This window comes from Alexandromys fortis, unplaced genomic scaffold, assembly GCF_014885135.2.
Source record: "Alexandromys fortis isolate MF-2015 unplaced genomic scaffold, M_Fortis_MF-2015_v1.1 scaffold_99, whole genome shotgun sequence".
Lineage (NCBI taxonomy): Eukaryota > Metazoa > Chordata > Mammalia > Rodentia > Cricetidae > Alexandromys > Alexandromys fortis.
The window spans coordinates 5,805,119-5,831,128 of record NW_026067982.1 but is presented as its reverse complement, the minus strand read 5'-3'; the positions used below and the strand labels follow the sequence as shown (position 1 = coordinate 5,831,128).

The window sequence follows — 26,010 nt, the reverse complement described above, 5'->3', positions numbered from 1 at the left end:
GACAATTCATCTATAACAGACACACCTTATCTACAGAAAAAAGCATCAGAATTCAAATAAATCTTTTGTGATTAAAATGCTTCCTGATATATACGCCTAAAAAAGAAAAAAGGTTAGTGCCTGCTATGAATTTTATTTTTGTTTAATGAGTCTAAAAATGTTATTTTGATTCCAAATGTAAATAAAGCTGTCCTATTTCCTACTACCCATGTGCCAATGTGGCTTGAGCAAAAATAAAACATGCAGGATCTTAGGTATGCACAGATGTCCATCTTTTTCTAAACTGGATGGGAACAGTGCAAAGAGAGCCACACATTTTAAGTCTTCAAATCTAACCTCTTCTTCTCTAAACAGCAGCTGCTTCAAGTCACAACAGGAATGTCTCAATTGCAGTTAGTTAGGGCCTGCCACCTCAAAAAAAATGACCTCATCAGGACATGCAAGAAGGTGACTACGTCACACCAGGGTGGCCCAAGTGGCATTAACACATCATTGCCATTTATAAACATTGAATAGGCAAAATATTAGACAAGAAAATTAAAGCAATCACCAACCTGAAGGCTGGTCCTTTACACCATTCTTGCTTCTTTCTTCCCAGTCCATCACTTCTTTGTAAATTAGTTCTTCAAAGAGAAACAGAGGTTAAGATGCTTTCTCGTTTTCCCGGCACCTAAACTTTGCCTCCACATTCCTGGAGCTACCCCGGGGCACCAGGGTTTCTCAGCTTCCTCTGGCTATCACATAAGTTACTAGAGGCTCAAATTAGCACACTGCAAGCATACACTGTGGGCACTGCCATGAGTCTGTCCGTGTGTGGGCTGCCGACATGCCAGTCTGCAGTCTACAGTCAGTGCGATGGCCTTAGTTTCTAATGACCCTCCTGAATGAAAGCTTTCAAGTTTTGTTTCTTTGTTAACCAATTTAGTTCACTGTGGCTATATGGCTGTGTACTAGTGATACCTTCTTGCCCATTTTTAGCAATTTCCTTCAAACTAAATTTTAAAACAAAACTATATGACTTAGTATACAAAGACATGACCCACAGTTGGGCTCCCCCATATCTGCTTAGAAAGGCATCTTTGTAGGGAATATGTGGCCTGAACACTGGGTTTGCTCCACAAACTCCCATATTATCAAGTCATTTAGGCCACACACCAGAATGTGATAATGGTAAGTCACATGAAAAGTCCTTGGGTTTCGCCTGAAGCAAACTAAGATGTTTCAGACATTGCTAGAAGTCACCTTCTTCCCCAGCTGAGAAGTGGGAGGAGAGGACATTAGGGCTTCTGAGTCTCATGGTCCTTCCCAAAATGTTAGTATCAAAAAACATTGAAAGCAGGTTCTGTAGGATATGAAAATGTCCTAAGTAGGGATCAACAGGCTTCTGTACCTTTCCACTCTTCAATTGCATGCTCTCTTTCTTCCAACTGGGCATCATAAATCTGAGGTGGTGGCTGAAAATTAAATGAGATGTCAGGTCAACAGCTCAAAACTAATGGGTATGATGGGCAGTTAACACTACTTAGAATGTTTTGAATCTACTTATAACATGGATTTAGTTTAATTAACATGTTGTAAAATTTTTCTTAAGTATATTTTATCAGTTTAAAAAAAATCAAACAATTAGATGGTGGTGGCGTTGCACGCCTTTAACACCAGCACTCAGGAGACAGAGGCAGAAGGACTTCTGTAAGTTCAAGGCCAGCCTGGTCTACAAGAGCTAGTTCCAGGTCAGGCACCAAAGCTACACAGAGAAATCCTGTCTTGAAAAAAACAAAAACAAAAAAAAACCCAACCAAATAAAAAAATCAAACAACCAGAGTTAACCAAAAGCAAGCTACAAATAACAAACCTCAATAATCATAAAACCTCAAGATGCTCTGCACACATAGTGCACAGGAAGCCTGAGGTTCCAGGAACAAGACTGAGTGAGGTCTGGTACTTTCTTAGGACACACTTTAGTTTACAATTCTTTTTTTTTTTAATATTTATTTATTTATTATGTATACAATATTCTGTCTGTATGTCTGAAGGCCAGAAGAGGACACCAGACCTCTTTACAGATGGTTGTGAGCCACCATGTGGTTGCTGGGAATTGAACTTCGGACCTTTGGAAGAGCAGGCAATGCTCTTAACCACTGAGCCAACTCTCCAGCCCTAGTTTACAATTCTTTATGACAGGACACCCATGCCCAAGCCACAAGTTTATGAATGGTACATTTCACAACTGGCTATTCCTAAATTCAATTATCCTGATATAATGTCAAAATGGTAGTTAAATCTATACTCAGGACAGTGTGTTCCACAGCTGGCCTGAAGTAAATGCCCCACTGTGTTATTTTACTCATAGCTAAAGATCATTCACGCACAAAAAAAACGCATGAGAGGATGAGATGCCTAGATGCAGTGGCGGAGGTGTGAGCTAGCGAGTCACTTGGGAAGGCTACTTACTTAGCCTCCATGATTCAAAGGTCTGAATAAGATGTAAGCAAAGCCCAAGGCTTAGTGCCAGGTATGAAGCAGATGCTTCATGAAATATTATTACATATCAGCTTTATAAACACTAAGGCCAACTGATCACATAGCACACCCATGTGCACTCCTGAGTGCTCAATTCTGCAGCAACAGCCCTGGCAGCAAGTGACCCCAGGGTCCCGACCTAGACTTCAGATAGTACTTGTTCTGTTTCTAAAGTCAGGGCCCTGACCTGCTATCCTCATGTAGCTGGACTAACAGACAGTGGGCCCTGGATAGAGAAGTAGTGAGCCCTCTATACAGACGTCTTTTCTAAACAGACACTTACCGCTTCTGCTTCAGCAGGGTCATACCAAACAGTTATATACGGGTGGCGCAAGGCTTCGTCCACAGAGATCCGCTTGTCAGGATCAATCACTAACATCTTCGATAACAGGTCTCTGGCTTGACTTGCTAGGGTGCAAACAAATGACATACTTACATTGCTACCATGGAAAAGAGGAAACCACACAGTAAAAAACCAAATGTGATAGTGGAGGGTACAGAGATACGCTGACTTTAGGAAAAGATCAACACAGCTCACAACCTTTTACAGTCCAATGGCCACTATTACAGACCAGGCTTTTGTCATGTGAGGTAGATGCACTACAGGTGGCAGCCTCAGAACAGTGTTCAGACGACCTGAAGCTATGAAGCCACAGCAGAAAAGACAGCAAAAGCCTCTCTCATTATGGTGCTGCCAGGGTGCGGACATGAAGTGCCATGAGCACTGTGTGCTGACGTAAGGACCCTCACAGCACCCACAGACGTAGGGACCCTCACAGCACCCACAGACGCAAGGACCCTCACAGCACCCACAGACGTAGGGACCCTCACAGCACCCACAGACGTAGGGACCCTCACAGCACCCACAGATGTAGGGACCCTCACAGCACCCACAGACGTAGGGATCCTCACAGCACCCACAGACGTAGGGACCCTCACAGCACCCACAGACGTAAGGACCCTCACAGCACCCACAGTTCAAATGGTAGAGAGACAAGTGTAGTATAAAAGAATGCCTTACTTTTTATTTTGTCTCGTTCAGATTCTGATGGAAATATCCAATCTGGAAAGAGCTCTTCAAATTTGATTCCAGGGTATTTAGGCCTGTTTTCCACATAATTCCTCACGGTTGGCTGAAGTTTCTTCATGAACTCTGCAGATGGTGTTCCTAGCTGTTCAATAACTTTATTCCATTGATCAATATCTAAGGATTCTCTTGAGGAAAATACAACTGAAATGCTTCATAGTCAAAATATATACAATACCATCATGCAAAGGAAAATTATATTCATATCTATGGACAAGTAACTAGGCCACCCCACAGGATTATCAAAAACATTTTAGAATAATATTTAAATGAGGTTTGAGTTTCTAAATTACTTAACTAAAACTCTTACTTTCTGCATCTTAAAAACTATGATCATGGTTCATTAAATCAACACAATCTATATGTTTTCTGTTATAATTCAAAATAAAATTATGACAAAAATGATTCAGCCTATGATATAAATGGTAAAAATGAAATAAATATTACATAAGCAAACTGAAATCAATTTTCGTACTAACGCTCCCTTAGACTCACAGGTCTCTAAAGGAGAGAAAATCTGAAGAGACCATCTGGCCTCTCTCCCAGCTGGGCAGCAGAGCCTGTGAGACAGGCTGACCAAGGGAAGCATGGCGAGGGAAGGGGCAGGAGCCCAGGCTCTGGCCTTTCCCGCAGACCACACTCCCTCCTGAAAGCGCCGTAGACAATGATGCTTTCAGAGGCCATTCTGTTTCACCTGGCACCAGCCCAGCCCCTCAGCATCTAGTGAGGCGTGGTTTCAGACTCAGTGTGCACTACCCTCCTCTCAAGGTCGCTGGGGTCGGTGCTCCTCAGGAGCACTTCCTCACTGGTACACACAGGTGACACCAGCGCTGCCTAGCTCTCAGGGTGACTGGGACAATGTTTGTGGAAAGTGACGCTGAAGCTGTAAACAGTCACATGAGACAATGCAAGCTATGAAATCACATGAGCAGGAGTTTGGAAAGTGACAGGCTTCCTCAGAACATGCACTTATACCATTGGAACATCACACAAACTCAGTCTTCCAGTGTTCCTGTGGAGGACCTACTCAGGAAATGGGTTCAGAAGGTGAAATCCTGAGCGCCCTCCTTCTCTTTTCACACACTTTGACAAACTGGGATTGTGCACATATTTTATTTAGTTGCTTGGCCAAAAATAGGAAACCTGGCTCATGTTATCCCTCTCCCCGTATACTTTTAACACCTCTTCTTCATACTCATTCCTCACTATGAAGACTAATCCTAAGAGTGACGTGATGCCCCCACCCCCATATCTCTGTGCCACTTACCACTGGGAACCATCTGGGCTTCTGGCTAAAAGCCAAGCCCACCTACCCCCTTCTCACCTACTGAAGGACAAATGTCTCTTATTTCTTGAGGCCCCACTCCCAACAAGATCTCTACTGGAACCTTCTGTCATCATTCAGACACGATGCTCTCTTTCCTGTGACACCCTAGCCTGATACTGGTACCTGTGCCTAATTCTCGCTCCTCGTCCTCTCCTAACATCCTCTCATCAGGCTTCCCTCCAGCCATCTTCAGAACCATTAGGTTGTCAGGGGCAAGCACTACACCCAAGGGTCAGTTCTGAGTCTTTCTCCTTTTCTTTAGTCCCTGACCCTTTGTCCACCTCTTCAATGCTTAGCACCAGCTCAAGGTTTCAGTGCTATCAACAGACCAATGATTTCCACATTACTTTCTTTATTCCAAATCTTTGCCTTGAATTGCACACTTGATATATTAGATATGAGTCCACAAAGTCATTTGAAGGTTACACCCTCAGAGCAGACTCCAGAGCCCCCACCATCTCTTTCTGAGTGACAAACAGCCTCTGCAGTGTCTCCTGCTTTTACTGTCCTCTAGTCATCTTGGCAGTGAGACTTTTATACCCTCACTTGGATGAAACACCTAGAAATGGGCAGGTGCTCAATATCTGTATATCTGGATTAGTGCTACAGGATCATTTTGATAGACGGCAGAGAGGCAGCATGGGGTGGGAGTGGAGTTTACCTGGGAAACCATGGTGGGCATTCTGGGTAGATGGAACACAGGTCTTTCATTTAAAAAAACAGGAAGCTATGGCCCTGAGTTTCTCCAGTGCTGTGGGAGGGTCTTCTTTTTTGTGTTGATTTCTTTGGTTAATAAAGAAACTGCCTTGGCCCATTTGATAGGCCAGCCCTTAGGTGGGTAGAGTAGACAGAACAGAATGCTGGGAAGAAGGGAAGTGAGTTAGTTGTCATGATTCTCCAACCCGAGACACGATGGAGCCAGCCGCCAGGTCAGACATGTTGAATTTTTCCTGGTAAAACACCACTTCGTGGTGCTACACAGATTATTAAAAATGGTTTAATCAAGATGTGAGAATTAGCCATTAAGAGGCTGAAACTAATGGGCCAGGCAGCATTTAAAAGAATACAATTTGGAAAAAAAAAAAAAAGAATACAATTTGTGTGTTGTTATTTCTGGGGCTAAGCTAGCCAGGCGGCCGGGAGCTGGGCAGGAATGCAGCCCGCTGCCGTCACTACACTCCAGAATGCACAGGTGCATGGGGAATCGTCTGAACTTGGGCTTCAGGCAGGCTGAAGAGCTTTCATTCTCAGAAGCCACAGTAAGGACAGCAGCTACTTTTCTGCCAGCATTACAGCAAACTTCTAGAGAACCTCAATTTGGTTTCTGGAGTTTCTAAATCACCAAATTTTCAACCTAATCTTTGAAAAAGTGAGCAAAACTTCCTTTAGAAAATGATATTAATTTCTGTGTTACTTTAAAAGCACTTTAGGTGTCCTTATATATAAAACATCAGCTCTTGTAACATATACATAAAGTACTTTTAATTTTTTTTTTTTTTTGGTTTTGGTTTTGGTTTTGGTTTTTCTGTGTAGCCCTGGCTGTCCTGGAATTTAGACCAGGCTGACCTTAAACTTACAGAGATCCACCTGGCTCAGTCTCCCAAGTGCTGGGATTAAAGGCATGTGCTACCACTGCCCAGCAGGAAAAGTAATTTTTAATGGGGAAAAAAATGTAGAAAACAAGTAAGAACTGGCACAAATTTAATCTTAACTGCCACTTGTAGCCCATCACGGTAAGCCCCCTTCACAAGTCCACATGGTATTCTTAAGTCACTGGCTTCAGAATACCTCGACTTTCCTTAGTTGATTTTACTTGTAAAATAAAGACTTATGTTTAACTTGGAACAGATAAATCCAAGGTAAAGTTATGGGGAAAATGCCAGAGAAATTATTAGAGCAAAATAAAATGCTATATTTAATTTTGCATATTTTATAACTTATCATGAGGAAAATTTAAGGGACAATAAATATAAAATGAGTGGAATAAAGTATTTAATCTTAAGCACATGTTGTGAGGAATTCATATTTTAAGCATGTTGTCTTCATGAGATTATAAAAACAAAAGCACTTTTTGTGAAGCAGACACACTCCGAACGCTGACTGCAGAGCCTGTTCCCTTGAACTATGGGTCTGCTACCAGAGGTCACTACAAGCTTTCACAACAAACACAATATCAAAGGCCAATGAAAATATGAGGGTTAGAACACAAATGGAAAGGTACACATGAAGACGCACACTAGCGTAAAGAACATGACAGATGGAAGAACGCACAAGGGGAGAGAGCTAGCGCCGCTGTGCTGTCTGCTCCCTTTACCCTCCACGCTGTTCACCTTGCTGACCACAGCATGAGTCATCTTGTGTGTTTAAATTTACCTTCCCCAGTGTGTCACAGATACCCTGCTACCTGGAGTCTTGAGAAATGTCTATAAAATGTCAACAAAGCAACAAATGTCAAAGTGTGATATATTGATCCTGACACAATTTTCAACTAACCTAAGTCTGCATAGTCTTCTGCAGCTCTGATTTCATACCAGTAACTAACAAAATCATATATGACTTAAATAACACATGCATGTTAGCATATTTAATTTAGAATGCACCTCTTCCTGTTAATGGAATGAACTAATTTATAAAATAGTATTTTCCACTTAAATACTAAAATGTATTTATCAAAGATAAATAATTTTACACATCCAATTATTTTGATAAAGAGCTAATATGGCTGCTTTAGCTTAACTCTAAGTCTTTACAAAACTGTCACAGGTATTTGAGTGAAAAGAAGAAAATGCAAAACTGAACCACCTGGTCTGTGACACTGATTTAACAAATGTAACAAAGGCCCCCTGAGAACGCAGTCTGCATCCCGACAGTTCCTTCTGAGCGTTCAGTAAGTAGGCGCAACCATGCTTCCCTTGGCATGGAAACCATGGCCAGGGTCAAGGTCCTGGGGAAGGATACGGTCAGTGCCTTGGAATATCACACAACCTTTCACCAGCTCTCCCATGATGCAACCCACTGACCAGATATCAACTGAAAATAAAATGAAATGATAAAATTATGAAGTGTCTTGAACAAAACAAAAGTGAGGAAAAGGACTCCTAACAGTGTAGTAGACACACACACATGGAAAGTAAGTGGTGCTAAGGTGAACTTTTACACAGTATGATGATTGCTCAGCTCTACTTCAGCCTTTAGTGTGCAGCAATCTGTGCTTTTAGTGCCAATACTTTACAGCTTAAAAACAAAACCAAAAAAGGAACAAAAAACAAAACAAAACAAAAAAAGACACAGAAAGTGCCAATGAACATGAAATCTCAGGGCCACACTCCCCAGCCCACCCCAGCCTCCATGGCCGAGGGTTGGTCTCTCCTTGTGAAGGATACAGTCTCTTCCTGGGAACAGGACTTTGTGGAGGACCATTTCTGCCATGATGCACCCGACAGACCAGATGTCCACTACCAAATACCAGGTGGTTAAAAAACAGCCAGAGAGCCTTGCATCTCTGTTTCTAAACCACCTCCCAAACACGGGTAGCCCCAGTAAACACTCATTAGGCGAAACTTCTGTAAAATGCTAACACCAAATCTGAATGATCATTTTCTAAACTGCCACAAGAGAAAGGCAGCAGCCAATAAGGAAAGGCTGGACTCAGGGCAAGGCCCTGCTTGAACATGGTTCTGTGGTATCTGTCCTGGTTGGGGCCAAGCATGGGGCTTGGCTGCATCTTGTGCCTCAGCCATGGAAGGGAGAGCTAAACACAGGCAGCTACTCAAGGGCACTGTGCCTCTCAGAGCAGGCTACAAAGTATGTACATAAACTCACAGCCAAACTTATCTCAAAAGACTTCAGTGAGTTTCCACTGTTGTTCTTTCTGTTACTCTTTATTATGTTATAATCACACACACTTGTTAAAAGCTGAAGTTTCGCTTATATTTAGCTGACACTGCTAGAGCAAGGCAAGTTTTGATGCCAAAAACATCAGCTTTACATGAAAGAAAACACAGTTCATTATTCCATTCACATTAAGGCTAAAAAAAAAAAAAAAAAGAGGAAGCAGTAAACCCAGTCTACAATGTTGGCGACCAGAGGACACAGGTCCCAGAGCTGCAGGCCATGTGGGTGTGCTGCACACTCAGCACTGCACTTCTGTGAGCACACGCTACTCTAATCACAAGTAAAATATTTCAAGACCAGCATAGTAGCAGCCTTTAACTCCAGCATTCAGCAGGCAGAGGCAGGCAGAGTTCTATGAGTTTGAGGACAGCCAGAGTTGGGGGGAGGGGGGAAGATTTTGACAAATGGAAATACAAAATAAATGATTTCTTATCTGTAGATTACAGGCATCTACATACAGCACAGTGCTCACCCGCATCTCACATGGCCCGTGAGTGTGGGCGAGAGCACTACTTCACTGTTTAGTGCCTGTAGTCCTAACTGGACTTACCGTTCTCTTTGTAGCCCATGCCCAGGATGACTTCCGGAGCGCGATAGTAGCGAGTCACTACATAGGGAGTCATCATAAAATTGGTGCAGGCTGTCCGCGCCAGGCCAAAGTCAAGGATCTTGAGAGTACAGTCTGATTTTACTACAATGTTGCTAGGCTTCAAATCCTAGAAGACAAATAGTTTAGCTATTTAAATGAATCACAGCATACCAAAGACACCATTTATACCGGCAAGGTATAAATGTGAGCAGCTACTCAAGCATGAGAAGATAAGAAGGAGGGAGGTAGAATGGCATCACGGGGAAACGAGACTCCGCCTCCAAACAAATCATATGGCCTCTCACTACCACTTGCTTCTTTGCTCAAAACCTGAGAGTCTGCAAGTCTCTTATCTACGTGGGGTGACATGTGCACATAACCTCCACAGCCTCTGGGATCCTCTTAACTCATTTCTAAATGATTATAATACCTAAAACAATGTTATTGTTTAGGGATAATTAGACACAAAAAAGTCTGTTTGTGTTCAGTACAGATGAAACTTTTGTTTTCCAAATACTTTTGATCTGTGGTCAGCTGAATCCATGGATGTAGAACCCAAGGGTACGTTGGTACTTTGGGTAGCAGTCCTTGGCATTTAGGCTGCATGAGCAAGGATGGTTGCAACAGCACTGCTTCTAACAAAGACAAACAAATATAGCACTCAACAGTGAAAGCCTTCATCTGTCAAAGGAGCCTCAAAGAATGGGAAAATAGCCCCTAGTCTAAAAACTATAGTGATGGGACTAGCTTTCCACTTCACTGCCATCTGCTGGACAACGAGGATAATAAAAACACAGCTCTGGCACCTCGTGCTCTGTGTTGTGTGAGAGGCAACTGATGCCTGCCAAAGAAGTAAGTGAAAAGGTCACTGAGGTTCCTCAGCTCTCCCCACACCCACAGCCTTCACAATACAAACAGTCAGCATCTCAAAACCTAACTATCCAGTGACCTGAAAGACACATTTTCAATGCCAGGGTGGCAGAATCAAGACAGTTCTGCCCCTTCAAATCTTGAGGACCATCCAAAACACAGAAAATACAAAAACATAAGACAGTAGGATAGTTGACCCACAGGTCATGCTAGACCTGCAGAGGGTCATGGGAATGGTTAGTACAACATGGCCACCACAGGGGTGGCTAACAGAAAAACCCAAAATAGGAAAGAACAGAAAAGCTGCATGTGTGTGTGTGTGTGTGTGTGTGTGTGTATGAGAGAGAGACAAAGAGACAGAGAGAAGGGGGAGAGAGAGAGGGAGGGAGGAAGAGAGAGAGAGAGAGAGAGAGAGAGAAACCCTGGCTTAATCACCACTATTGCTTGTTTACTGTCTGGATTTCCTTGGTCCTTGCTCATAGGTAACATGCCTATTATTCAGGAGGCAGCATAGTGAGAAATGGGAATGAATAGAAACTTTGAGGATGACTGAATACAAATTCTAAGTGTGTGCTGAGCTGAGCTGGAAGACCCTAAGTATACACCTCCTCTACTTGGGGGAGTTTGGTGAAGGCCAGGGAGTAACTGGAGTCTGCACCAAATCCCCTCAGATGTTAGGGTAGAGGTGGAGAGTTAACACAGAACTGGGGAAACTGCAAGAGAGCATCACCGTCTATCCCATACAAGTGGGAATGGTTTCTCACCCCTGCTTGCAATCAGCAGGAGGACTGCATTGGCATAGTTGACATGCCATCCCCAAGGTCTCACTACTCCACTACTCCACTTTTGTGTCTACTGAGCCAGGACAGAAATTGCAACCATATGTAGTGGTCACAGCCATCCTCCAGGATCCATGTAGTGTCTTCAAGGACCAGAGAAGTGAATTATACTGAGTCATAAGAAGGAACCCGATTCCTGCATCCGTGAGACTTTAATGGTGGTACTGATAACGTCTATCTATCTCTACACTCACAGGGTGCAGTGATTCTCTTGAGCTGTGTGCTAATGAGGTAGCTTCAGGTGTCTCTCTGGCTTTCCCCATATTTGTAGCTCTTACCTCACAGGTCAAAGAACCAATGTCCAGGTTGCTTGTTATTAGAGGCAAAGATATGCAGACATTTGTGTAAAGCTTTGTATAGGACTAAACAAATTAAAAGGGAACTCAGAGAAGAAGAAAATCAATGCACTGAATAATAAAATACTTCAAAATTTTTACACTCAGAGATTCAGAGCACACAGGCAACAAGCACAAACACCACTAAAGGAACTTAACAGTGTTAACAGAGATGTGCTGGCTAAAATGTTTCTGAGAAAGAATAAGTAAAGACTGAAGAAACTCAGATTTCTTAGATGTCGACAGCATGTGCTTCCCAGACTGAAGATCCACATGCTCGGTGCAGTTAGTAAGGAAAGGTCCACACTGAGAAAGAGTACAAAATACTGTCTTAAAGTTTCCAAAGATGAATGCAGGACACTTACAAAGAAGCAGTAAAAAGAGCATGAGAAAGCTCCGGAGATGCTTACTATTAACCTCTGACAGAAAAAATCTGCGGCCTCACTTTCCCTCTTGCATACTTTGTGTGTGTGTGTGTGTGTGTGTGTGTGTGTGTGTGTGTGTGCGCGTGCATGAGAGAGAGAGAGAGAGAGAGACAGAGAGACAGAGAGACAGAGAGACAGAGACAGCAAACATGTCATGGCACACATGTGGAAATCAGAGGTTAATTTACAGGAGTTGGTTCTCCCCTTCTACCATGTGTGTCTCAGGAGACTGAACCTGGGTCATTAGGTTGATGGAAGGTACCTTTACTCACTGAATCATCTTGATGGTTCCCAACATAGTATTTAAAGCAGTAATTGGAAGACATAGTCCACCCAAAGAAGGGAGTAAACAGAGAGGAGAGAATGAGGGTCAGGAAGTATGAAATCCAACATGGGAGGGAAGTGGAAAAAAATTGTTAGGGGAGACTCAGGGGTACCCCTGTATTAGGTATTTGGGCAGTAGTCCAGAAGGAAGCAAGCCTGAAGATCCAGCACTGACTGAGATGCATCTGGGTGTGTTCACAATGTGGTAGAAAATGTAGGGTTCTAAGAGTAATAAGAACACACAGTCTCAGGCTGGTGAGGTGGCTCAGCTGGTAAAGTGCTCTTTGTGCAAGCATGAGGTTCTGAGTTTGATCCACAGCACCATGTAAAAATCTGATATGACAGTGAATTATTTGTAATCCAGCACTGGGATATAAAGAGCCAGATCTCTGGGGTTCATCCTAGTGAGACTCAAAAAACAAGACAGGCAGTTCCTGAGGAACCATACCTCAGGTGGACCTCTGAGCCTCTACAGATAGACAGACACACATCCCCAAACACATGAACATGAATAACACGAGGACACATATAACATATAGTCCTAACCCCCTTAAAACAAGCAAACACACAACTCGGACAAATAGAGGATAACTATTAACTCCAGGAACAAAATACTAAAGGGGAAAGAAATATAATCCAAGTATTATATAAAGCTCAACTTTGAAAAACTTTCATATGATTATGAGGATATAAAATACCATGGACTCAAACAGAGTCAAATTCTAACCAAAGTGGAAGGGCAGGGGAAGAAACAGTTACAGGGATGAGGGCTGGGTTTGTGGACAAGGACTACATCACTACCTTATGTCCCAAACTGAAAAGGGCCAGCAAGATCTAAACACACTGAGATATGGAAATGAATTCATTGAATATGGAATTCAGGAAAAGAACTAAAACTTGGGCTGGTTATATAGCTCAGCGGTGAAGTGCATAAAGCTCCAGTTCCATCTCTGGCACCACATCCAAAACAACAACAACAACAAAAAAATCTGAAACACTTTTAAAGGAAGATGGAAATAGAAGCAAGGAGAAGAAGGGATCCAGTTTTCATGAATTTTTATATAGCTATTTGATCTTTGATGAAAGTACAAATGCAAACCAGCCAATCTGGTCAGCAAGTTACACTATTGTCAAGAGGATTCCGACTTTGAAAACTCTCAGCCAGTGATGGACATGTGTGCAGGCAGGCCTGCACTGGTGCAGGTGGACAGAGAAGCATCTGCAGAAAGCCGAAAGGAGGTGCAAGCTGCTACTGTGGGCCATCTCCAGGGGCTGCAGGGGCTGGCAGAGGCTTTCATTTTTCCAAAGTTTGTGAATTATAAAGTAAAAGAAGTAAGAGTGAGGGATAAAACTTCACCTTTTGCCATGTTTCATTCTAAAAACTTTCAATAAGTAAAATTTCTGTTTATTGTGAAACCATTTTTGTTTCTTCAAGACAGAGTCTTGCTATATGGCTTAAGCTGTCCCTGAACTTATGACTCGCCTGTCTTAACACCTGAGTTCTGTTATTTCAGGTGTGTGACAAATCAATTTAACAACAAAACTGAAGGTATGTATGTATCTCCGCGTGAGATGCTGTTTAGAGGAGGGGCCAGCACTGCGTATACTGGACAGTTGGCATTCTGAAGCTAGCCTGGGCTCCTCACCCGAGGCTTGCCATCCAGTTTAGTGAACCTGTGTGCTTAAAATCAACACTGGTTTCAGTGCGGTATGTCAGCATACCTGTATATCTGAAACATCTCCTCAATGGCAGCTCATACCTTTCCCAAGTAGACACAGAAGTGAGTATATGAGGCAGGAGTGTACAAGGGACCCAGAAGGAACTTGTAAGATATGGTGGAGGTATTGGGCAAGGAACAAGGTGACCATAGAACATTTTCTCTTGTCGCCATAGGCTCCAAACACTGTGCTAAGCAAAATATATACTTCTTTGGACCCTGTTTCACCTGCTTGTAGGCAGAAATGCTGTTCCTCAGTTAAAGGACCAAATATTCCATGAAAAGGTAAATACATGTCACAGTCTCATGAAATCTCCAGGAACTGGGGACATTCTTCCTGCCCTTACCTCTGATTTCAGGGGGAGAAACAAGTGAAAACATTTCCCTTCCAAAAATTAATACAGCTTGTAAATCTGGGAAATTATCATAAAGCATACATTTCATTAAAGGTGTATTTAGAGGGCTGAAAATATAGTTCAGTCTATGCCTCATTTGAACAAAATCCTAGGTTCCATCCTCAGCACCACACAGAGGCAATATATTTAAGAGACATTAAGAATACCCTTGGAAGGTGGGTGGATGGAGAGATGGCTCAGTGATTAAGAGCACTTACTGCTCTTCCAAAGGACTGTGTTTTGGTACCTGACACATGGCAGCTCATAACCATTTATAACTCTAGTTCCAGGAGACCTGGTAACTTTTCATGGTCTCCATTCATGCATGTGGTTCAAAATATCCATACACATAAAATAAAATGAATGAAGGCATTTTTGAAAAATGCCTCTGTACAAGAAAACAGGATTGAGTCTATAAGCATCACATTGTTGGTGGAAAATTCAGTATCTTAAATAAAACTGAAAAGGATGCCTTCAGTTATTTAGAGGTCTGGGGGGAATTTTCTAGAAATAGAATGGTTCACTGGAAATGTTTTAGTTACTATTTTAAAAGTGAACTTTGCCATCATAATGTCTATCACTTGGAACGACCACTTGGTGGCAGCAAAGGCTACACTTTGAATAACAACTTGGTTGTGGACATGCCATGTACAAGGGAGTGAAACGCTGACCCCAACATAGCCTTTGGACACAGTATGCAGGGAGGCTCAGGTCTCTGCCTTCCCAGGTGGGAGGGCAGGCATGGGGATACACCTGGGAGGCTTCTGTTCAGTGGCCTGTGCTAGACCCAACCTTTCTTGGTGCCTAACTGATCAGAAAGAATTCTGCCCAATGCTGTTTCTGTATCTCATCGTGGTTTCCCTGCAGAAGAAGACTTCTTACTGTTGGAACAAAGTCTGGAGGCAGTCTATGCAAAAGAAGCCTATAAGCAGTTAAGAGAAAGCTGTGATCTTCCCAGTAAAATCCCAGTTATGGTCTCTGCTCCTTGTCTCATGCAACATGTTGAGTATATTTTAAAATTATTTTTAGTGACACACGTATGTGGGGAGTCTGTACACATGTGTGCAGGAGCCCTGGAGGGCAAAAGTGGGCCTCAGATCCTCTAGAGCAGACAGCTGCTAACTGTCTGTCTGACCTGGGTTCTGGGAACCAAACTTAAGTTCTCTAGAAGGGCAACAAGTCCTCTTAACCTCTAGGCAGGTCTCTAGTACCAGGTATTTTTAAAATTCTACCATACAGCAGTACAAATTTAAAAAAAAAAAAAAAACTTATAAAAGTAGCTCAGAGTATCAACCACATTATCTCTCTGGCCTTTACATTTCAAGTCTTGACAGTAACAACATCATTACTGTTCCTTGTCATTGGCTTTCTCCTGCCCCATATCTAATTTTCTTGCTCATTAAAAAGGAAGTTTCAAATATGGCAAGAATATTAACAATAGTTTAACATAGGGTCATTGGTTTTTGGAGTTCTTTCCTATTCTTGTAGTTTTTCTCTAAGTTTTAAGTTACCACAAAGTGAAAAGTTAAACAGAAAACCGAAATTGTTCTGTGATAGGGTGGCTCTCCGTCTCTGTGTCTGTAGTGGATGAAGTATATGGGGCCTGGGCAAAATAGGGTTGGTCTGAACAGTGTTTTAAACAGTATGTTCCATAGCTTAACTTGCATTTTCAAAGTACCAAATTTAAGAAAAAAGTTCTTAGGAATGGGGAGATGCATTGATGGGTAAGACTGCTTTTATAAAGCATGGGGACCAGAGTTCAAATCCCCAGTGCCCCCATAAAAGGCTCGATGTTATTATAGATGTAATGTAAGTCCAGAACTATGGGGCTGGGAGAAGTGGAATCAGGAGACTCCCTGGGCTTGCTGGCCACCAGCCTCCCTCCAAGAAATAAGGCCAAGCCTGAACACCTGATATCCTTCTCTGGCCTCTAAACACATGTAAATAAGTGTACACTCACACACACGCACATACACTACACACACACTCACACTCTCACACAAAAATATTAAGTTCTTTTGTTAATTAGATGACTGTGACAAAAAATAGTGATTATTTTTAAAATGAAGTTATTATGTGCTTACTTACTCTGTGAATTATACCCGCTGAATGTAGATGCTTAATGCCACAGAGCATCTGGTAGAGAAGGTATGACATTCTTTCATGATCCAGTTCCATATGAATAACCTGACATAAGTTAGCATCCATTAATTCCATAACCAAGTACCTGAATATTTAAAAGAGACCAACCATATTCATTAATATTTTTAAATCCCTCATGATTGTTAGACCACTTACTATGAGACAGTAGTAACGGGATATAATTACTGCACAGCAGAAGTAAAAACACAAGGTTTCGCTTTGTAAAATTTCCTAATGAACACACAAACAGCTAACTTACCCAATTTCTTTCTCTGAAATTATAAATGAAACAATTTTTATATCACAGAAACAATCTTATACAAACTGTCTCTCCACCCACCTCCCTACCTTCTATGTGATCATCCTTCCATTATCTACACTGTGCTGCTAGAGATTCCTTCATCTTTAACAACACATGATTCTGGTAGGGCTGCTGATGTGAATTCTACTACAGAGGGGTAAATGGGAACTCTTAACTTTCTGCTCAGGTTCTTTATGTATCTGGACTGCTCAAAAAATGAGTTTGTTTGTTTGTTTGTTTGTTTGTAGACAAGAGTTTTTCTGTGTAGCCCTGGTTGTCCTGGAAACTCACTCTGTAGACAGGCTGCCCTCAAACTGCCACCCAAGTGCTGGGATCAAGGGTATTCTCCACCATCACCTGGCTGAAATGTGTTCTTCAAGACTGAACATACAATAATAAACAGGAAACTTTCAAGCTCACGGACCACAATCAGCACATGTTTTTGGCTCACACAGCCCTGACCAAAGAGGTGCTTAGACACATCATCTCTAATTCTCCTCCCACTGCGTGTCATGCCATTTTGACGTGGCCTATGCCAATTCTCTGCTAAAACTGATGGCTTCTACATTTGCAGAGACCCCCAAGGTCAATGTTTCTGCAACCAACTACTTCTTCCTGTGAGGTGGCTGTAATCAGATGCTGGCTCTCCTCTCACAACACTTTTTCTTGGTGATACCCAGTCTGCCATGCCTTTAAGGACCACTTACAGATTCCCTGATACCTTTAAATCTAGGCCTCTCTTCTCAACCCAGGATCTTTCCCATCTACCCACTTCACCATTCCACGTGAATAGGCAGCAGACATCTTTGAGTCCATGTCTAAAACTATACTCCTGATTCTACCTGCTCACCGCCCCGTCTCAGCTGCGAGCCTTCATGTGAGGCTTTCCAATCCTCTCACATTTAGCTGTCAGCAGATCCTATGCCTCACCTTCAAACAGCTCTCGTGTTCAATCTCATGCCTTCACCCAGTTACCCTCGTGAGCCTCTCACATGAATTGCTGTGATGCCTCCCCATACTAACTAGGCTTTTTGTTCCTACCTCTTACAGTGGACTCTCAACTCCTCTCCCACCCCAAAAACTGCTCTTTTAAAACATGTCAGGTGAGATCACTGCTCTGCTGGAAATGTCATTCTGACTCCTTTCCTATCTGCTGCCACTTCTAAGCCCACCCTCTCTCTCTGCCCTGTGTGCTTCCCCACTCCAGCCACACGGGCCTCTTGTGGTAGCAGCACATACCAGCCATGCTCCATTGCTGCTCCTTCATTCTCAATTACACCTCATCTCAGTATCTGTAGAACAAACTCCTCACCTCCCCTAAGCCTTTCTCCTAATGCCACCACCTAACCGCAGTCTTTCCTCCATCTACCCCACGATGGTGAATCATAGAAGGTCAAAGACTGCAGTGGTAAAGCCTTATGTGAGGTGTGTCTTGGAGGGTGTTTGGAGCAGTAACTATCTTGTGAGTCTGAATGCACTAAGTAAGGATGCATAGTGCTCAGTGTGTATGAACACTATCCAACTGAGCAAGACCCAGGAAGCAAATCTAGAGAACGGAGGAATCTCTTCTCTGAGAGCTGAGACAGACTTTGCCCATCGTTTTGGAATCAAAATGCTAGGGCTTATATCAAAATGAAAATGCTAGCGACTCCCTGGGTTCTCAGGCTTTCAGCCTCAGGCTAAAAGCTACACCACTGACATAGCCAGTGGCTCCTGATTCCGTGGCCCTTACACTTGGACTGAGTCTCACTGGCAGTATCCTAGTGTCTTGAGCTTGCAAATGGTCTACTGTTTCACAAGCATAAAAATCACTAACTTTCTAAATTTTCAATCTGATGCAAAAGATACTTACACATCTTGAAATTCTTCTAGAGTTTTTTGTGGTGTGAACACATTTAACAAGCTAATTATCTGCAAAGAGAAAATACATTATACTTTAATATGTCAGATGGATTACAAAATTAGGTTGAATACTGAAATGTATTAAAAAATGGAAAAGTAATGGCAGAACTCAATATCATTACTATGGCTATAACCAAAGCATTCTTGTAGAAAGCATTGGAAAACTTAACCATCTATTGAAAGATGTGCTTTAATAGAATCATTCATGTCCCCAGTAACTTAATCATTACTATGGAATTTACATGTATATAAAATAGTAAAACTAATGGTTAGAAACACACTAAAATAAAGTACTATGCTAACTCTGGAAAGTTAAATTCTATATACAACTTTCTGGAAGTTTTTAAATATGAATGCTGAGCTTGTACTTTCTGGTCAGGAAGATGAGGCTCCATGGCCTTATGTTCTCTTGAGAGGGCTAAAGAGCAGACCTCACTGTTCACTCCTTGTAGCAAGCTCTGTGCTTGCAAACCACATGTTTCAAGTACACACCTACAGTCATTTCACATGAACTAGAGAAAGGTGAATTACTCTTACATACGCTTGGGAAGGGAAAGAAAGCTGAATCCACCTTTCAGTCTTGGGAAACAAACTGGAACAAAGTCTAAAACACTAAAGTATAAAGCAAAGAATATGAGCAAACATTTCTATTGTTCATGTATAATAAAATCTTTTCTAAGCATGGCAGGAAACCTAGGATATTTAGCTACATAGAAACAAAACAAAATTCAACAACAAAAAAATTAGCATGACTAAAGCCACATATGAAGTCAATGTTAAAATGGGGAGAAGAATAGTTGAAGCTGGGCATGGGTAGCATGTCACATGTAATTTTAGAAGACATGCCACCCACGTCCAGCTTTAACTAGTTCCATCCCATTTTTTCATTTGAAGAATATGTGAGTTTGAGTCTAGCTACAGAGTGTAAGGCTACCCTGGACTACACAGCAAAATCCAAGAATGAAAAAGGTTAATAATTTTGATGCATAAACCACCTATAAATATCACCCAAACTGGCAAGCTCTAGGTTCAAGTGAGGTATCTTACCTCAGCACACTAGGTGGAGAGTGACTCATGAAGACCCATGCCATCAGCCACACACGCGGCAGAGCTGCATGTACAGGTGTGCCTACACACATGCAAATATCCACACACATAGACACACACACCCATAAACATAGAAAGAAAATGCACTGTAACCAAACCTGTGGAAGAGAGGGTTTATTTCAGCTTAGAGTTAGTTTATAGTCTATCAGTCTGCTAACATCAAAGCACATAGAAGGAGCACCTATAACTTACATTTTTATGATTGACACACTTTAAGAGGACGAGTTCACGATAAGCTCTCTTTGCATGCGTTTGGTTCTGGAAAGGACGGCTTAACTTCTTGACAGCAACATTTATTCCAAGAACTGTATCAAAAGCAGCACTATAATTAGGAAATATAATAAACATTCTATTAAAATGGCCTTTGAAAATAGCAACAGAGAATATACACTCAATGCATTGTCTTACAAAGCCATACGGAAAGTGAAGTGGCTGAGCTGGCAGGACAGACTAACAGTCCCCCTTCAACCACAGGCACCATGCCTTTCAGCTACAGTTCTAGAAGGATTCAGCAATTCTCTGTATATTGAATTTTCAATTAGCAAGATTAGCATGTTCATAGAACCAGGTAACTTAATCCAAAGTATGTAACACAGGTCAAGGAATGAAATTTTCAGTTTAAACTTATCAAGAAATCGAAAACTTCCCTGTTATCACTGATGAAAATGCTAGTATATTTTGGAGTATCAGAGCAGATTCTGCGGTTGAGCTCATGGAAGGAATTTAATAAATCTAAGTTTTGACTGATTATGCTTTCCCAGGCCAAAGAATCTAAATATACACAGAAGCCCAAGCAAGTCTCAGGTCACGGTAAATTCCCAGGATACAAAGTACCAATATAAAGCATTTGCTATATATAAAATTCTGCAGGAAACACTGCCTCCTTTTATAGTAAGAGAAAACCTAAAGCTTCAGTTTCCAGCTCTCACATTCCTTCACGGAATTTAGTTTTCTCCAGAAATTGGATATTTAAAAAAGTGGTAAGATGACACACTTTCAGGTTTCAACTAGTAGTATACAGTGTCATCAGTGTGAGGCCTTCTGATGGCTCAACAGGGGCCCAGGGCTGCTAACAACCTGTGAGCCCTGCTTCTGTGTTTATTCTCTCTACTTTGTAATACTGCTTACTTTTACTCCTTTTTGTTAATAATACTTTCTGCTGCACAACTTTAACTTAATTCAACCTGTTTTTAAGTTAAAGGCTGTGCATGGTAGAACTGGCTCAGGAGAACCACTACATTTGTTAAATTTATATATGTGTGCATATATACAAGTCATAGGTAAGCCCACAAGTTCACAGGCAAATTTACTACTCATATGAATATAGGATGATGAAGAAAATCTATTGAGAGAGAAGTCATTAATGTGTCTGTGTGTATGTGTACGCTTGTGTGTATGTATTCCTTAGATTCACCATTCTGATCTCAAAAGGTTTTGTCTAAATTTTCAGACAAAAAGGAATTATGACTGAGTTCAAGGGTTCTGCAGAATAGCATGGTGTCTTTAGTAATAACACTACTATACTGTGCTGTTTTTACTTACTTTCTTTTTCTTCTTTTGAGTCAAGGTCTCTCAATGTAGTCCTGAAACTTGCTACGTAAAGCATGCTGGCCTTGAACTCAGAAATCTGCCTGCCTACCCCTGCCTCCAGAGCACTGGGATTAAAGGCATGACTATCATACCCTATTTATACTGTATTCTTGAAAATTGCTAAGAGAGTAGATGTTAAGTGTTCTTACTGCAGAAAACATGTGAGACATGTGTATGTAAATTAGCTGAATTTACTATTCTATAATGTATATGTATTTTGAAACACTATGTATAGATGCGTGTGTGCGTTGATGCATGTATGTATTAAGTACTGGCCAGTTTTGTTTTTGTTTTTGTTTGGCTTGACATAGAGTCATTTTGGAAGAGGGAATCTCAATTGGAAAATGCACCCTACAGACTTGCCTGTGGGGCATTTTCTTAACTAATGACTGATATGGGAGGCCCAGCCCATTGTGGTGGTATAAGAAAACAAACTGAGGAAGCCAGGAGGAGCAAGCCAATAAGCAGCACTCTCCATGTCCTCTGCTTCAGTTCCTGCCTCTAGGTTCCTGCCCTGACTTCCCTGGATGACGAACAAGCTGTAAGATAAATAAACCCTTTCTTCCTTTATGTTGTCTTTGGTCATGGTGTTTTATCATAGCAATAGAAACCTATCTAAATAAAATAAACATATATACCTAGGTCAATTAAACCTTTTTTGATGTGTAAAATGAGTCAAATGGACTAATTCTAAGCACTTGGAGACAGGATTCTCCACTCCTGTTCTAGCTCTAGAAACAGTAACCTTCAGCTATTCAGGTTTTCTGTTCTTGTGCTCACCTTTAACTAAAAGGTACAGACACTTCCTAGTATGAAACAGAGGGTTTAGGTACTTACTTGGCACCTCCAATCCCTCCCAGCTTTGTCCTAATGGTATTTCAGGGTTTTCTTTTTACGGGGGATAACACACCTAATCTTGCTCTTCCTCCACAACATAAGGTGACTATTATCCTCCACCCTGCTTTCTTCCATTTATTTATCTTCCTCTCTCTTCCTCCAAACCTTTGTCTTAAACACTCAAGCTTGCTAGCTTCTTTATTTTAAACTAAGCTAAGCTTCTCCCAGTTGTCTATAAACACAAACAACCATCAGGGCAGCAGATATACACGTGCAAATATTACTAGTTGCAGAGCTGGGATTATGATTCATTTTCCAAAGATCACACAATCTTTGCTGCCAGTTACACACCCAAAACTAGAATATCTGCTACATGGGGGTCAGATGGGTTCTCTGTCCTTCCAGCTTATTTATCAGCTGCTTGAACAACCTGCCCTTCTGGTTTTTATGTGGACCATGCCTCTTTCTATACTTCTTTCCACAAGTTTCTAATAAACATCTTTTATCTGAGAGAAGAAAAGCTCATCTCCCAAAGCCTGTCACTGGTACCATGCCCTACCACTCAGACATCTATGCTTGGAAATCGATCCATCCTTTGAAAGCATCTCAAAGCCTGCTTCACAGAACTTGTCCTGCGATTCCATTTCTGGCCTTCTTGTAATACATGTTCTCGTGTTGTCTTAATTGTTGAAGTCTGTCCTTAAAGAATGTTCCCAGATAACATAAACTGAAGATAAATGATCTCACTCTGCCCTGATCTTTGGCTGACAGTCTGTCTTTTAAGTTGAAAACCAATTTTCTCTCAGAACGTTAAGGCCACTGCTTTCCAGCTTTGAGGGCTGCTGGTGAGGGGGGCTTTTCTCCGACAGTCACTCCTTTGCTTCATTTTGTTTTCTGTTCCTCTGCTCAATGATATACCACAGAGAGCCATGCTCTGTTGGTGCCCCAAAAAGTCCCCTTAACAACCCCTCCTAAATTGTTATAATTTTTGCCCACCAAAGACAAAAATAACTTCTGAGTTTCTTTTTTCTTTCTTATTTTTATTCAACTTTTTGGTATTTTGAGACAAGTTCTCTCTACATAGTCCTGACTGTCCTGGAACTCACTGTTTAGACCAGGTTTTCTGGTCTTGAACTCAGAGATCCTCTGCTTCTGCCTCCCAAGTGCTAGAATTAAAGGCATGTACCACCAAGTCTGGCCTAATTTCTGACTTTTATGACAATCATTTTCTTGCTTTCACAAACTCAATTATGTGCCCTTATATGCATCTCTATGGCTTATTTTTGCCTGGTTTTTTAGAAGTCTCTGATGTCACTCAGCACTGTGTTTATGACTCACCCACTAGTCTAAGTACTATAATTCACTCTGTCATTGCTGTCATATTCCTACTTTAGTTATTTTCAGTTTTCAAGTGATGATAAGACTCACTGTCATTGACATTCATGTGTGTGGCTCCGTTCCTCCAAGCAAGCATCTCTGACATGCATACAGTCAAGTGGGAATGCATAGATTCTATTTTAATAGGTAAAGCCAGACTGTCTCCCAAAATGGTTTCATCAGTGTCTATGTCCATTAGCAGTATGCCAAGAGTCCATGTCTGAGAGCTGTATGTGAATGTCTTCACCAATACTTGGTATCATGAACAACTTGCTTTTTACCCTCTGGGCTTAGTGTATTTCACCATGTTTTAATTTGCATTCTCTGATGAACAATGGTCATCAGATAATACATGCTGAGTTATTTTAAACCATTAATCTTATAGTAATTATGAAGCAATAAAAACTAACACATCTCTCTTCTGTATCCCTACTCTGGTCTCTGAGGCTTCATCTGGGTATTTCCTGCTGATGTATTTTCCATATCAGCCATTCTCTCTTCAGTTACGTCTAATATTTGTAAGCGCTTTCTTTAAGTTTATAATTCAGTTACCATAGCTTTCACTTTCACTTCTGTAAAATCCACTTAGTTCTCTTTTTTTTTGAAGTTCTTGTTCTTCTATTCAAGTTTTCATCTTGTCTTTTATCATCTTGAACACATTACCCAAACTATTTAAATTTTGGATCCAATGATGCTGGGACCACTTGCTGACCTGACCCTATCTAATCTCCTTGTAGGTCTAGACATTTTTACTGTGTTAAGACCCTGCGTTTATAAGGCTGCTATAGAAATACTCTGAGCTCCCAGATAACGCAACCCTCTTTCAGAACTGACATTTGCTTCTGCCGGGCACGTGGGGCACTAACAGTTTAGACTCACCTCTGTGAGGATGAAGTCTGGATGCTGACTGGCAGTATCTCACTCAAGCTAACCTCATTACTTCTAGGGGGTGGCCTTTTAATGGCCCCAAAACAAAGCAGAGGAAGTTTTCTCTCAGAGGCCCTGTTAGAAGAAAGCCTCAGGATCTAATTCCTATTCTCTAGCCACAAGGACAGTTGCAGCAGTCCCTTCAGAATTTAAACAGCCAAAGACTGAGCTTGCTATACTAGGCCTGACTGATGTGACGCTGGCTCTCCAGGAGCTTACTAGCTCTCTAGGGGAAAACACTGACCCTGGAGGACAGAATGGGAATGCTGGTGGCAAACTGGAATCTGTTTCATAAATGTGTTTCACCTCCTCCCCACTGTGGTCTGTGGTAGAAAAGCTTCCTTTCTTGTTACAATCATGCTATGCTTACTCACCTCCTCTGCAGTGTTATCTGGATTAAGACCCCCAACTTAAGTTTAATGTTGCAGAAATTTATCACAATTTCTTTTCATGGATTACTGTCATTCTCTTTTATCTGGCTCTTTGATTTACCATCTGAAGTCAGAAGTTTCAAGCCATCATTTCAAAGGTGAAAATGTGAAAACTCATAAAAACATAGTGGGCTGCCCAAGGTCACAAAGAACCAAAGAACTTTAGCTGAGGATCTGCACAGGGTTCAGAAGCCAAGTCTCCTATCTCAGTCATTCTGGGCTTCACACCAAGAACCTCCTTATCAAAAACATGTTATTTTGGACATTATTTAAAGTTTGCTTATATTAATAGAGATAAATAAGACCATTTAAAGACAGATGAGTGTTCACGCTTACAGAAAGCTGGAAGGAAAGCATGCAGATCTATCTATACTCATTATTTTGCATGAAGGTTGTAATTGTTACTCCTAGGAACTGCCACACCCAGAATTAAAAACTTAAGGAAAGGGGTAAGCATGTCATAGAATCAAAGGTTTACATTTTGGGCTGAGCAACTTAGGATTTTAGAAGGAGAAAGGAAAAGTATACACTAAATCTTGAGTCAACAGTATAATAACTTTGTAGGTATTTATGCTCTAAAATGGTAACATTTAAAAACTTATTTCCTAATAAGTTCTTCTAAGAAACAAAAACATAGAAACAAATCAAATAAGCCAACAACAGTAAAGACAATTCAGAACAGAAGGGGGTGGGTCTTGGAATGCCGCTCAACAACAAAGGCTTGCCCAGAACATCTGAATCTGAGCCTGACGGCACTGCAAACAAAAGCAGAATAAAATCAGGGTCACAATATTCTATCTTGGCTCCAGCTACTACACTTAACTCTGCAGGTGACTGTGGTTTCCATGCACATCTGACATAGGTGTTTACAACGGTCTAGTTTAACAACACTAACTGGTTTAGAAACCACAGAGTAATGCTAAGACATTTTATTTCTCAAAACTGTAAAACTACACTTGTTTCTTCTACATAAGCTTCCAGTGCTGCTCCTGTGGCTACTGAATGGCCACAGTTATTGATGTAAAACAACATATACTTCTTATTTTACACTTCAGAAGTCCACATTTAGTCCT

At 41.5% G+C, this 26,010-nt stretch overlaps 1 protein-coding gene across 8 annotated transcripts in view; it reads right to left on the bottom strand.

Moving 5' to 3' along the window:
• Positions 1-26,010, bottom strand: part of Mapk9 (mitogen-activated protein kinase 9) — a 41,477-nt gene that overhangs the window by 3,653 nt on the left and 11,814 nt on the right. For 3 of the 8 annotated variants that reach the window (XM_050158555.1, XM_050158550.1, XM_050158553.1), the window contains exons 3-11: positions 19,968-20,097; positions 18,619-18,677; positions 16,412-16,550; positions 9,379-9,544; positions 7,893-7,964; positions 3,542-3,724; positions 2,804-2,928; positions 1,391-1,454; positions 555-623 (exon numbers count right to left, since the gene is read on the bottom strand). In XM_050158555.1, coding sequence (XP_050014512.1) covers positions 555-623; positions 1,391-1,454; positions 2,804-2,928; positions 3,542-3,724; positions 7,893-7,964; positions 9,379-9,544; positions 16,412-16,550; positions 18,619-18,677; positions 19,968-20,097 — 1,007 coding nt within the window. Of the gene's footprint in view, positions 1-554; positions 624-1,390; positions 1,455-2,803; positions 2,929-3,541; positions 3,752-7,892; positions 7,965-8,317; positions 8,390-9,378; positions 9,545-16,411; positions 16,551-18,618; positions 18,678-19,715; positions 19,849-19,967; positions 20,098-26,010 lie in introns of those variants that run through there. The other 5 variants (XM_050158551.1, XM_050158554.1, XM_050158556.1 and 2 more) reach the window with 4 other exon arrangements.